Here is a 15,753-nt window from a genome sequence, read left to right on the forward strand (position 1 = left end):
AAGAATCAAGAGGCTACATGATTAGAAAAACATGGGATTTCACAAACCAAACAAACTGGCCTTAAAGACAATGAAAAGATATATTCTAAGGATTATAGGTCTTTCAGGAAGATATAACAAAAATATTAAAGGAGCTATAGGAAAACAAGCATATTGATGCTGACCTGTAAATGAGTATAACCATTCTAGAAAGCAACATGGAATTATACACAAAAATTGCCAACAATTTGTTTCTTTAGACTTAGCATACTTAAACCTATATCCCCCCACCTCCCCAAAAAATCAAAGAACAAGTAAAAGTACTTTTATGTACAAAAGTATTTATAATAGTTCATTTTGTGGTGGCAAAAAAAATTGAAAGAGAAAACTAAGAAGATGTCCCCTAAGTGAGGAAATAGCTGAATAATATGTTGTGTTATAAAAATATGATGGAGTATTACTATACTAACAGAAATAAGGAAATAGAGTATTTTTTAAAAACACATAAAGGCATATGAACTTATACAAGTATTTTAAGAAATGAACAATTTTGAGGACTTTCACAAAGTGATGACATGAATGTGAATGACATGAACAGAACCAGTAGAATAATTTTTTCAAGATAATAACATTGTAGAAATAACTTTGAAAATCATAAGAATGAACAATACAATGACTGTCCACTGATGGAAATTCTATCCATTACAAAAAGTAACTGATTTAAACAGAGGAATAAGATACATATTCTTTTGTAGACAGCTGCTGGGGAAATGTATTTTGCTTAAAGCAACTAGGTAGCCCAGTGGACACAGCAAGAGGCTTAAAGTCTAGAAAATTTGAGTTTCAAAGAAAGCCTCAGACTCTTCCTAGCTGTGTAACCTTAGGTAAGTCATTTAATCTCTCTGCCTCAGTTTTGTGAGCTCTAAAATTGGGATAATAATTGCCCCTGACTCACAAGATTGTGAGGATCAAATAAGATACAAAATAACATTTGTAAAGTCCTTAGCACAATTTATGGCACATTGGAGGTACTTTATAAATGCTTATCTTTTTCCCCTTAAGTACGCATATTTGTCAAAAGAAATTTTTGGTTTTTTTTTCCCTTATCAAATAAGGGAAATACAAGTTTGCTAAAGGTATTGCCCACCATCATGGAGAATATTCCACAGAGACTCAAAATAAAGGAGGGATTTCCTATGAATGATGAGGATGTCCACATGTTCTTGTCTATAGATGATACTGAACCAACTGTATCAAGTCTTGGGACACTTCAGAGCTTCCTAAATGATATTCATAATTATTTTTAAAAAATATTTTGGCCTGTACATATGCATTGGAAAAATCAAGTAGATAAAAAATACCCAAAGAGCTCAACTATATGAATCATATGAACCGATAGTGTGAATGTACCATAAGCTAGGCCCCAAATTGAATAGGAGGAGGAAAGAGAGTAAGAATGCTTTTGAAAAATTATGTAATTCTTTTATTGACACCAGATTTCATTGTAAATTATGGCCTATCTTTTTAATATCAATATTCTACTAATGACATTATAACCCCAAATTGAACAGGAGGAGGAAAGAGAGTAAGATTGCCTTTGAGAAATTATACATTTCTTTTATTGACATCAGATTTCCACTTCGGGAAACTTCACCAAATGAAGGGGGGGGGGGAATTATAGACCAGTTTTCCTAATGAATACCAATGCAAAAATTTTGAATAAAATATTAGCAAGGCAATTATAGCAATATATTACAAGGATTATACACTATGAATAGGTGGTCATATTGGGCATGCAAGGTTGATTCAATATTGGGAAAACTATCAACATAATATGCCATATCAATAGAAAACCAACAGAAATTATATGATTATCTCAATGGATGCTGAAAATACTTTTAACAAAATACAGCACCTATTCCTATTAAAAAAACTAGACAGCTTAGGAATAAAGAGAATGTTACTTAAAACGATAAGCATTATTTATCTAAAACCATCAGCAATTATTATCTTTAATAGGGATAAGCTGGAAGCCTTCTCAAAAAGATAAGGAGTAAAGAAAGTGTGGCTGTTATCACCACTATTGATAGTACTAAAAATATTAGATATAGCAGTAGGAGAAGAAAAAAAAAATGAAGGAGGGATAGGTAATGAGGAAACAAAGTTATCACTTTATAGATGATATGATGGTATAGAGAACCCTAGAGAATTAACTAAAAAGCTACTTGAAATAACAACTTTAGTAAAGCTGCAGGATATAAAATAAACCTACATAAACTATCAGCTTTTCCTTATATGACTTACAAAGACCAGTAGCAAAAAATAAAAAGAGAAATTCCATTTAAAATAACTGTAAACAGTATAAAATACTGTCAAGTTCTACCTGCCAAGACAAATCCAGGAACTATATAAACAAAATAAAAAATACTTTTCACACACATAAAGTCAGATCTAAATAACTGGAAAAATATCAATTGTTCTTGAGTAGGCCTAGCAATATAATAATAGCAACAATTCTGCTTAACTTAATTCAATTATTCAGTGCCATACCAATCAAACTACCAAAAATTATTTTATAGAGATAGAAAATAAATAACAAAATTCCTCTGTAAAAGCAAAAGGTCAAAATATCAAAGAAATTTATGAGGGGAAAAAATACAAAGGAGGGTGGCCTAATAATACCAAATCTCAAACTCTATAATAAAGAAGCAATCATCAAAATTATCCAGTACTGGATAAGAAATAGAATGGTGGATGAGTGGAATAGATCAAGTATACAAGACACAACTGTAAATGAAAATAGTAAACTTCTTAATTTTTGATAAACCCAAAGATCCCAGCATCTTGAATAAAAACTCACTATCTGGCAAAAAGTCCTAGGAAAACTGGAAAACAGGTATACAAAAGAGGTGTAGATTAGCATCTCACACCCATATACCAAGATATGTTCAAAATGTGTAAAAGATTTAGACATACAAGTATATACCATATTCAAATTAGAAGAACAAGAAATAGTCTACCAGATCCATGGAGAAGGGAAGAATTCATGACCAAAAAAAGAGATAGAGCATATTATAAAATATAAAATAAATAATTTTGCTTATGTTAAGTTAAAAAACTTTTGCATAAAGAAAACTAATGCAAGATTAGAAGGAAAGCAGAAAGCTGGGAAACAATCTTTACAGTAAGTGTCTCTGATAAAGGTGTCATTTCTCAAATATATAGAGGAGTCAAATTAAAAATAAAGCCATTCTCCACTTGATAAATGGTCAAAGGATATGAGCAGAGAGTTTTCAGATGAAGAAATCAAAGCTATCTGTAGTTACATGAAAAAGTGTTCTAAATCACTTTTGATTAGGGAAATTAAATTAAAACAACTCTAAGTTATCACCTCCTACCTATGAGATTGGCTTATATGACAAAAAAAAGAAAAATGATAAATGTTAGAAAGGATCTGAGAAAATTGGGACACTAGTGCACTATTAATGGAGTGATGAACTGATCCAAACATTCTGGAAAGCAATTTGATACTATGCCCAAAGGGCAATCAAACTGTGCATATACTTTGATCTAGCAATATCACTACTAGGTTTATATCCAAAAGAGATCATTTAAAAAAAAGGGGGGGGGAAAGGATCTACACGTACAAATATAATTATAGCTATTCTTTTTGTAGTGTCAAACTATTGTAAACTGAGAAGATGCCCCAAAACTGGGAAATGGATAAACAAATTGTAGTATAGGAATGTGATTCAATACTATTGTGCAGTAAGAAATGATAAGCAATCAGATTTCAGAAAAACCTAGAAAGAGTTATATGAACTGATGCAAAATGAAATAAGCAGAACCCTAAAAAGATTGTAGACAGTATCAGCAACATTGTATGATGATCAACTATAAATAGCTTAACTCTTCTCATCAACACAACAATCCAAAATAAGTATAAAGGACCAGGATAGAAAATACTATCCACATCCACATAAAGAACTGATGGACATTGAATGCAGATCAAAACATACTTTTTTTGCTGTGAAAAAAGTTTTTTTTTCTTTTTGATATTTTCTTTTTTTGATAATTTGATAGTTTCTTTTTTTAATAACTGTGATGAATATAGAAATATGTTTTATATAATTGCACATATATCACCTATTATGCCTACCATTATTTTAGGAAGAGGGGAGGGAAGGAAGGAGGGGCAAAAATCTGAAACTCAAAAATCTTATAAAAATGAATGCTAAAAATTGTCATGATATACAATTGGGAAAAATAAAATACTATTAAAATTTACTAAGAATTAATTCAATAAGTAGTTGTTAGCTTTTATTTATAAACATGATATAAATTTTAAAATTAGAAAGATAATAAATACTAATGAATAGATCATCTTTTATAGCTGACTTCATCTTCTTAGAATAATATGCACACAAAGATGTCTCTTTAAGCAAGTAAAATTCTAAGAAATCATTTCTCTATGTTGAAAACACTGTTCTATCACTCTCATTCCTCCTTTCCTTTCATCTAAATAATTCTGAAAGCTTTCTTAGTTTGCTCCATGGCTCTTTGCCATAATGAGGGAGCCCAAAAAGACTTTAGTGGTTTTTTTTAAGATATAAAAATACCTCCATCACAAAGAACTTCCCCCATCCTATATTTCATGTGTGGTAATCTAATCACAAATAAACATAAATCAAACAAATCACACATAAACATAAAGTTTTAAAACTTACCTGAAACAGGAATATTCTGAGAGACTGATAACTGTACATCTCCTGTTCCTGGTGGCATGTCAATAACTAAATAGTCCAGCTGACCCCAGTCTACCTAGAAACCAAAATAACAAAGAAGTTAAATGATAGTAGTGCACAGTAGCTTAGAAAAGCTTAGTGAAATTAATTGTGGTAGTCCATAGCTACTAAAGAAATTAATGGCAAATGATTTTCTACTCCTTTCACAGTTTGCCATTATTGAATGGTCAGGAGGAATTTCCAAATGACTCCATGTACTTCTATTTCATCAAACATCAAACATATCATAATTGAAAAAATATGGTCTTTCAAAAAGCCACTTTGTTTTGGTGGTTCCTGATTACCAATGTGGGGACAATGATATAAATTTAAAGAGGGAAATTTACTTAGAAAGATAATACTGCAAATATCTTTTTTAAAAAATGATGGAAGGTAAGCATCTTTCAAGATATTTAAATATTAATGTTTCCATTTTCAAATGGTGATTTTCCATTTCTCAAATGGTAAGCCGTAGAGAAATGCCAGGGGTAAGAGAATATCATAGCCAGCACTATGAATACAAATTGTTGCCATTTATATAGCACTCTTTGGTTCCTAAAGCACTTTATTCAGTAAAAACCAATGAGTGAGGCAATGCTAGAACAAGGATTATTATTCCCTTTCACCTATTGAGAAAACTGGGACCCACAGCAATAAAGTGATTTGGCCACTTTGACAATTACTACCTATGTGATTTTGAACAAGAAACAGATATACCTCAACTTTCTCAGATGTAAAGTGAGAGGGCTGAATTGAATGGCCTCTAGGGGACCTTCCATTTCTGGATTTATTAAAAATGGCATTGTTTTAGTTATCCCTTGAGATCAAAAATCACTTTTTTTCTCATACTCTAGTATAATAATAATAATAATAATAATAATAATAATCAGTATTACCAAACTCATAGAAATAAGGGCTACTGAACTATATATAAGAATCCTTACAGGCTGAATATTAGAAAAATACCTATTAACATTAGCTATATTTTATAGTATTTTTATTTATTTTGTTGAATTCTCCCAGTCACATTTTAATCTGGTAAGAGGTCACTTTGGACTATTAGTGTGTTTGATACTGGTCTAGAATGCCTGAACCTAAATTAAAATGAAAACTCAGTAGTTATATTTTCTAAGGTAAAATTCTACCTTTTGCAAGAACCTTTTTCCAATTCCTCTTAATTCCTTTGAGATTATCTCCAATTTATCCTGTATAGATCTTGTTTGTTCATTGTCAGTTATATGTTTTCTTCCCCCATTAGTTTATAAGCTCCTTAAGAAAAGGAACTATTTTTGCCTCCCCTTTGTACCCTATTTTGCATAGTGCCTGGTACATTATAGGAATTTAACTTTTCTGTTAATATATTGTAGCAGTGTCATTAATTGAAATATGAAAAAAAAAACGACTTAAATTACAACAAAGGAGAACATAACAGACCATAGAGAAATAAAAAGTAATTTTAAATGACATTAAAGTAAATAGTAATGTATCAGCATTATTGGTGGAACTGTGAACAGATCCAGCCATTCTGCAGAACAATTTGGAACTACACTCAAAAAGTTATCAAACTGTGCATACTCTTTGATCTAGCGGGGTGTTTCTATTGGGCCTGTATCCCAAAGAGATTTTAAAGGAGGGGAAGGGACCCATATGTGCAAAAATGTTTGTGGAAGCCCCTTTTTGTATAGTAGCAAGAAACTGGAAACTGAGTGGATGCCCATCAGTTGGAGAATGTCTGAATAAATTATGGTATATGAATGTTGTGGAATATTATTGCTCTATAAGAAACGACCAGCAGGATGATTTCAGAAAGGCTTGGAGAGACCTACACAAACTGATGCTAAATGAAATGAGCAAGACCAGGAGATCATTATATAAGGAAACAAACAGACTATACGATGATCAATTCTGGTGGATATGGCTCTCTTCAACACTGACAGGATTCAAGCCAGTTCCAATTGTTCAGTGAAGGAGAGAGCCATCTACACCCAGAGAGAGAGAACCGTGGGAACAGAGTGTGGAACACAACATAGCATTCTCACATTCTCTATTGTTGTTTACTTGCATTATGTTTTCTTTCTCATTTTTTCTTTTTCTTCCTTCTTGATCTGATTTTTCTTGTGTAACAAGATAACTGTATAAATATGTATACATATATTGGATCTCACATGTAACATTTAACATGTCTTGGACTACCTGCCAGCTAGGGGAGTGAGTAGGGATAAGAAGGGGAAAATTTGGAACAAAAGATTTTGCAAGGGTCAATGTTGGAAAAATTACCCATGCATATGCTTTGGAAATAAAAAGCTTTAATAAAAAATATTAGTGTATCAGTGTAGATGGCGCTTTTAAATTTGTTATCTCAATACCATTTAATGCCATCTGGCATATAGTAGGCACTTAAGCTTTTGTTGTTTGACTAATTGGTTGATTGTGTGGTACCTACTTATCTATGTACTGTAGTGTAGAAAAATCACTAGGCCTGGAATGAAATCAGATCCCACTACTGACATTATGTGAATTTGGACTTTCACTTAAATTCCAAAATTCAGTTTTCTTATCTCTTAGACTTGAGAAACTCTAATGTCCTTTATACTCCTAAATAAATCTCTGATCTTAAATCTACTAAATCTTAACATTTATAATCGATATCCATATACATATGTAGATATAAACTTAAGCATATACACACATATTGTTGCATTCTAGTTTTCAAATCCAAATTTTATTATGTTATAAACTCTAATACTTGGTATACCTTAAAAGGCCCTGATATGATGAACATGAATGGACTTCATTTTCAGTACAGAGCACTAGTCTTAGAAAATAAGTAAGAAAAGCAATGTATTCCAATGCCTATAGCCTATTAAACTATTTCAAAAAATGATTTTTAAAAAAGGATCATTTTCATTTTATATTGATTGAATTTCACCAAAATTGCTCCCCAAAAGGAACTTCCTCTAAGGTAATTGGTTTCTAAAAGCTGCTACTTTTTGCACAGAAATATCCTGGTACTGGCAGACTAATGTGCCTCTGGGAACATCAAGTGACTGGCGCCAACAAGATATCATTGTTGTTCCTTGGCATTTAATCATATTTATCTGTTTGGCTCCAGCTTCTCCCTAGTTAAAAGAGAAATACTGTCAAGGCCCCATGGAACCCAAAATATTCCTTTGTTTCAGCAATTATCTCCTGATTTTAAAATATAGGAGTAAAGAGAACAGCTTAGCTCCAGTCAACTTTCATTAATACTGAGAACTACACTGGTTGCCAAAAAACCTCAGGTTTTTAAAAAAGTGAACAGAAAAGTAGTGCTTCTAATAAAATTTGAAGTCTCCCCAGATCCTGCTTATCTTTTTGCTTACTCATATAAATTAGGTTTTATTAATCATATAAGAATTAAGTATCAAAGAAAATAAATCATTTTAGCTACTACAAAGTTTTCAACAAATCAAAATTTCTTATGAAAAAAACTGGAAAAGTATGGACAGCTAGAAATATTCAAACAAATAATGCAGGAAAGATTTTTAAATGAAAGTTTCTAAAAAATTTTTTAACTTTACTTTTCATTTATTTTAAATTATTTGCTATTTTGAAGTCTTCAAGCTAAAAATAAAAAAAACCTCAAATTAAAAAAGCCACAGTTTAACTTTATTTTAGTCCTTATGATTTCTTTTCCACATTTTTTTCCAATAAACTTTTATACCCCTTTTTTCATTTGGCTAATTCTGCTTTTTAAGAAATTATTTTCATCAGCAAATTTTTGTATTTCTTTTTCCATTTAATAATTTTGGGGGGAGGTTATATTTTATTCTCTTCAATATTTTTGTGCTTCTTACCAAACTATTGTCTTTTCATAATTTTCTAACTTTGCTTTCATTTCTTTTCCCAATTTTTTCCTCTGCTATTCTTACCTGATTTTGAAAAATCTTTTTTTAACTGAAAACTTTTTGTTGCATTTATGTCCAATTCACCTTTTTTTTGCCCTTGAGGCTTTGCTTATAGATGTTTTGACTTCATAATCTTTTTCTGAATTTGTGTCTTGATCTTTTTTGTGACTATATTGGCATTTTATGTTCAATTCATTTATCACTGTTTGCTCATTTCCATCTTCATTTGTTGATTTGGAGATTTAAAAAAAAATGTTGGCCTCTATTCCCAGTTGGGAAGAAGAAAGAGAAGGGACTTTGTCTCAAGCTTTTAAACTTTCGTTGTTGTTGTTATCATTGTTGCTGTTGTTATAGCACCTTATTTTTATTTGGGGTTTTACACATCAGTCCTGGACCTTTGGAGAAATAAATATGCTTTTAAAAAAATTCTTTAAACTTTTTATTCAAAGTTTTGAATTCCACATTCTATCCTTCCTTTCTATTCCTTCCTGAGATGATAAACAATTCCACATGAAGCATGAAAATATCATGCTTTAGTCTGTAAGCAAATAATATCAGTTTTTTCTCTGGAGGAAAATAGTATGTTTCATTATCAGTCGTTTGGGATTGTCCTGGATCACTATATTGCACAGAATACCTAAAGCTTCAGGCTTTTTGTCCTACTGTTTTCAGAGTTGGTTCTGAGTGTTTAGAAGCTTTCATTGCTTCTAAGACGGTGCAACCTGGTGAGATGTATGGTCACTGTTCTTTTGGTCTTCACTGAGCGCCATGTCTAGGAAGGGCCTCTGATCCCTTGAGATTCCCACTGATAATTCTCCTCATAGTTCCTCCATCTTTTGCGACTGCAAATGATACTGTTCCCCAAGGTTCCAGATGCCTTGAGGCTGGAACTGAAACTGCCCCTCAGGGCTTCCACTCCCTCTGGATTTAAAGTGTTCCCCTCCACTCCTGAAATGTGATCCAGAAGATAAAGTCAATGGAGTTGCCAAACAGCACCTAGGCCTGTGTCCAATGCTATCAGTTGCCAGGTTCCCTTACCATCTCTAGATGGTAGCTAGATTGGGAGCTCTCAAAGCTGCTGCTGCTTCTCTCTCTACCACTTATTCCTACCATTGGCATTTCATCCACATGGTCTCCAGCCCAGCCTCCTCTCCTGTGTCACAGAACTCTTTCCAATCTTCTGTGTTATCTTGGGCTAGAAAATGGCTCACTGAGTTTTAATTGGCTCTGCCACTCCACAATTTGACTTGAGTTCCAAGTTATTTGGAGGAGAATGATGAGAGAGATTGTTTGAGTAACTTCTCTATGCCATCCATCTTGGCCATACCCTCACTTTCTGTATCTATAAAACGAGGGAGCTGGACTAGAAGAGATCTAAGGCCTTTTACAGCTCTGTATCTATGATTCTATGTTCACCCCTAGTAAAAGCAGAAAAGAGCCTGTTAAATCATAGCATTTAAGGGCCAGAAGGGACCTTAACAGGCCTCTAATCCAACTCTTTCATTGAATGAAAATTTTCATTGAAGAGGCTGAGGTCCAGAAAAATAATTACATTTGCCTAACATTACATTACTATTTGAAAACACAGCTAGCACTAATACCCAAGTCTTCTATACATATATATGTCTCCATTTGTAAAATATTTTACAACTTTGTAAGATAACATATTACAAAAAATATGAAATTCATGTAGCTGTTTTTGGTACTTACTAGCAGAAAGGGTGAAATTTTTGACTACTGATTTTGTGATTTTAAATAATAACAAAGACCACCTGATTAACTTAACCTAATGGCAGCTTGGAAAGTGCATTTAGTAACAAAATAACTTTTTAAAAATTGATATTGAATTACTTTTTTAAAAAAATGAAATATTCCAGATGAAAATTTGGTTTCTAGAATTTAAGGTCAACACACACATACATACACACACACACACACACACACACACACACACACACACACACACACCCCAATCCAAAAGCAGCTTTTTAGAGCCCCATTAAAATCATATATAGTTTATTCTTGGCATCATTACATAGCCTGAATTGTTTCTTCCCCCAAATTTCTATCATGTCAAGGGTTATTCCACCTTGGCCCCTTTTTCCAATTAATCAACCATTTAATAATGTAGACCATTTTAAATTCAGGAAGGTTACATAGTTACATCAAAGGACTAGTGATAGAAATAGCAAAATGAAGGGGAAAGTAGGACACACCCCTATTCACTATCTCTCTTGAGATTTTGAAAAACTTTTAGAGCTTCTACACCCTACATGAAATACTGTATTTACAGTTTTAGTACAGTGAAATACATACATACATATATATATATATATATATATATATACATACACACACATATATATAAATAGAGAGAGAGAGATAACACAGATTAATAAAATAATTTAATTTCTCTTATGTAGTAGTTTCCCATAGTGTCTACAGTATCATAGACAAAAAAATATCAAATTTGAATTATTTAGTCTAAGTAAATAAGATAGAGTCACAATTCTTTTTCATTATATTATAACTTATTTAAAGACAAGGCACATCACTCACTGTTCCTAAAAAATACTAAAAGAGAGCCTATTATAATATACAGCAAGGGTCACATGGTTACCATGGAAATCTTGAATCTGAATTCCTCAACTTTTTGTTATTAAAATATCATTTTATGTTTCAATATCCTATCATCAAATTCCTATTTCATTTTAAGTCAATTCTAATATAAATAGAAAATGTTGTATAGATAGCTGTTTGAATTTAAGTGAACATGGTATGACATTAGACCAAAGAATGGAAAATAAAATGTTTCAAAAGAAAAATATTAAAGTACCTGCATCTTTTTTATTTATTGGTCTTTGAAACTGTCTTAATAGATTTTATTCATCAAACTTTTCTTTTGAAAAAAAAATCTATCCAAGAAAAACTAACTGTGAGAAATCATAGAATATATGCACTTATATTTATGAAGTTATAATTCATTATAATGTTTTGGATTTAAAATTCATCTTCATTCATTTTCGTAATAAAATCAGAACAGGAATAAGGAACTTGGGCAAAAAGACTGAGAAAAGAACAGAAGGCAGGTGGGAACAAGTGAGATTACAGGCACCTATTTATATAAACTACCTAATATTTATTTGTAAGGAATTCACTTCAGAGGAAAACAGAATCCAGGTGTAAGAATTCACATTTATCCCTATTAAATTTTATGTTCCTACATTCAGTTCATCATTCTGGCCTGTTGAGATCATTTTGAGGCACGCAGCACCAGAGTTGAAGGGAGGAAAATATGGCAAAATTCCTTTCTCTGACATTTATTACTTTCACATCCCTCAACAAATTACTCTAATCTTTCTGAGTTTTTTGTAACCTCATCTTTAAAATGGATTTTTTGATACATATAGTACCTATAGAATAACATTACTTAAGAGCTCAAATGAGATAGTCTATACCTTTTCTTTCTCTTTATTTTTCTATTTTAAGTTCCAAACTAACTTCCTCCTTCTTTACCCCACATTAGAGAAGGCCAACAGTTGATGCAGATTTATAAATATATGTAAAACCATGATTATGTATATTTCTATTTATCAGTTCTTTCTCTGAAGGTAGATAACATTTTCCTTCATGAGTCCTTTATAGTTGCTTTGAGTATTTATAGTATGCAGAATGACATGATTTTTCTCAATTATTCTTTGAACAATATTGCTGTTGCTGTATATAATGTTCACTTGGTTCTGTTCACTTCACTTTTCATTACTGCATGCAAGTCTTTCCATGTTTTTTGAAAAATCAGCCAGCTCACCATTTATTGCAGAACAGTAGTATATTATCACAATCATTTACCACATCTTGTTTAATTAGCCATTCTCCAGCTGAAGAGTATTCCCTCAATTTTCAATTCATTGACACCACAAAGAGGGCTACTATAAATAATTTAAAACATAAAAGTGTTTTTCCTTTTCCCTTCAATCAACTTGGGAACTAGACCTAGTAGTGACGTTTCTGGGTCAAAGGATATACACAATTTTATAAGTCTTTGGGCATAATTCCACTTTACTCTCAATAATAGTTGAATTACTTCACAGTTCCATCAACAGTGTATCAATGTCCCAATTTTTCCACGTCCTTTCAACATTTGTCATTTCATTTTGCAAATTTAAAAAACTATCTAAATGCCAATTACTATTATTTGGAGACTGAACGTGTCACAATTTTTATGCATGTACTTATCTGTTTATATGTCTTATCCTCCATCCTGCCCCCAAAACTCAGTAGGTTGTAAGAGCCTTGAGATTCTTGAAGGAAGGGACTATTTTTTATCTTGGTATTCTTAAAGCCTAACTCAATGATTTATACCTAATATGCACTTAATAAATGCTTTTGGTTGGACTAAATCTAAGGTGTTCTTTCCCAATTTATAGCATCTATAAATTTAATAACCAAGGCATCTAGGTCCTTAATGATAACAATTGATTATTGTCATGATAAATAATATTTATATTATTTATAATAATGAATATGAAAATAATGAATAGACCAGGGTTCTGGAAAGGATAGACCTCTATGCAGGTTAAATTTGATCCATAAACTTGGATTTAGTCATTCAATGAGCTCCAATTTCATTTAACTATATTTTTAGCTAGCCTAGCTTTCCACGTCTTTTCTATAAGATTATCACCAAAAAAAGTGCCAAATGCCTGGCTGAAAAATTATGTATACTATGTCCAGAACATTCCCTTGATTGAATAGTTTATCTAGTCAGAAAATGGATATGAGGTTAAGCCAGCATGACCTGCTGTTCTACATTGTCATGTGAGTTCTTGGGGATTACTGTTTTCCTGTCTAAATACATGCAAAGCATCAATTTGCCATCAATAGGGATCCATAGCTTCATTGACACAAAGTCAATTCCAATTAACTCTCTGAGGACAGGGACTCTTTCATTTCAATCTTTGTATCCACCCTGCTTGGCACAGAGGCTGACACACAATACTCATCTAATAAATCTTTGTTGACTGAAGATTAAGAGGAGAACAAAGGAAAGGAGTTTTCTGAAAAGATTGATATGGATGCACAAAGAATTCATTAAACAACTTTGAAATATAAAGATATGCATAGAAGATAGATACAAAAGCATGACATAATAGTAGAAGAATAGTATAAAGAGTATTAAAGCTTAGAATGAGTTGGAGCTAAAGAGGAAAGCTAACAAAAAGAAGGGATTTTATCTATGTTGAGGAAAGGAAAATAATCAAAAAAGGAAGGGATAGAATTGCTGTTTGGGACAGATGAGACAATGATTAACAAGAGAGTTAAATCTGAACTGTTGGATTTTTCTTTATTTTTTCTCCAAAGAGAATAACCAGTAGACCAAAAAAAGGCAAAACAAAATAACTAACAGTGATCTGAAAACCAATATAAATAACAAGAGGGAGAATACAACTTGCTGTTGATGAATTTAAGTGATCTAGATGAAATGAGCTATTGCTAAATGACATTTGAAAGATCATGGAGAATAGGAGTACTACAAAGCTGAAAGGGAGAAAATGTCCTGATTTTTCAACAACAAAAATGTAAGAATAGAATTTGGAAACTATACTTTAGTGAGCATTACTTCAATTTCCAGCAAAATTCTTGAATCTATTTGAGATGGTAAGTGACCATCTAGACAAGGAAAAGATGATTTCATCAAAGATTAATCATGTTAAAGTTAATTCTATTTATTTTTTAACAACTAAACTACTATGTACTACTACATATTAAACTAGTGCATCAGGGGAATACTATACATAACATTTGCCTAGTTTTCCACAAAATATTTGACAAATAACTCTTGTTATCTTTGTGAAAAAGCTGGAAAGATGTGGGCTAGATCAGTTGTGTTAAATTCAAAGAGAATGGGGAACACTAAACTCCTGGGTAGTGTATTGCCTTAGAACATTATATGTTAACATTATCTGTGTTTTACTATACTTTTATTTCTTTTGTTAAATATTTCCCAATTACATTTTAATCTGGTTCCTGTAACACTTAGGAGGATTGTGGACCACACATATATATTTGACACTTCTAGGCTAAACAATGAATTTTGAATAAAATAATGAATTTCCAAATACATAAAATAATCATTAATGGTTCAGGTTGACAGGGAAATAAGTCTCTATTATAGATTTGGAACCCAATGTATGGCCCCATGAAATGAGCTGGGCCCTGTGCTAGTTTTCGCAACAATTTGGATAAAGGCCTAAGTGTCATTCTTATCAGATTTTTAAATGACATAAAGCTGGGAGGGAAAGCTATCATTCTAGATGACATACTCCAAAAATCTTTTGACAAGTTAGAATACTGAAGGAATCTAATAAAGCAAAAATTAATAGGGACAAGTATAAAGTCTTACACAGAGGTTCAACAAATTGACTTTACATGAAAAGAATGAAGGTAGTCCAAAGATGACCTGGGTGGGTTAGTGAATTGCAAACTTTATGTGATTCAAACGTGATTCAGCAGGCAAAAAAGCTAACATAATCCTGAGTTGCACTAAGAGCAGCCTTGCTTCCATAGCTGTGAAGAAGCTGATAGTCTTACTGTACCCAGCCCTAAGAAATATCCATTTGGAGAACTGTGTTCAGATCCAGAAATCACAATGTAGCAAAGACAATGAAAAACTGGAGAGCAGAGAGAAGATGGAGATCTGAATGGCAAAGTAATTCAAGCCCATGCAGCTGGGAAATCATTTACGCCTGTGATCTATGGAATGCCCTGGCGACACAGGTGAAGATGTACTTGTGTTTTCTGATTCTGTCAAATCCGTTCACACATTCTGCCATAAATGCTCCTCAGAAGTTCTACCCAGCACAGTATAAGTTTTCCTCTGGGTCTTATAATATTTTGTGGATATCAGTGTGACCTGACCTACCTCCTGCTCTGGACATATATGTCCTTGAGAGTGTCTTTTGTGCTATTTATTATAAACAAGTTGTCACTGGTAATGTGCTGCAGTCTGCTCACACCCACCAGATGTCTTTCTATTTACAAAGTGCTTAGCCTGGCATATAGAAGCTGCTGCCTGGCACGAAGTAAGCACTTAATAAATGCTT

The 15,753-nt window shown here is 32.3% G+C and overlaps 1 protein-coding gene and 1 long non-coding RNA gene across 3 annotated transcripts in view; one reads left to right on the plus strand and one right to left on the minus strand.

The window, feature by feature from the left end:
- Positions 1–15,753, minus strand: part of NUBPL (NUBP iron-sulfur cluster assembly factor, mitochondrial) — a 320,313-nt gene that overhangs the window by 98,722 nt on the left and 205,838 nt on the right. For both annotated transcript variants that reach the window (XM_051977282.1, XM_051977281.1), the window contains exon 7: positions 4,707–4,800. In XM_051977282.1, coding sequence (XP_051833242.1) covers positions 4,707–4,800 — 94 coding nt within the window. The remainder of the gene's footprint in view (positions 1–4,706; positions 4,801–15,753) is intronic.
- LOC127549355 (uncharacterized) overlaps positions 1–15,753 on the plus strand; it is a 122,524-nt gene that overhangs the window by 70,240 nt on the left and 36,531 nt on the right. The window lies entirely within an intron of this gene.

Source organism: Antechinus flavipes, chromosome 2, assembly GCF_016432865.1.
Source record: "Antechinus flavipes isolate AdamAnt ecotype Samford, QLD, Australia chromosome 2, AdamAnt_v2, whole genome shotgun sequence".
Classification (NCBI taxonomy): Eukaryota; Metazoa; Chordata; class Mammalia; order Dasyuromorphia; family Dasyuridae; genus Antechinus; species Antechinus flavipes.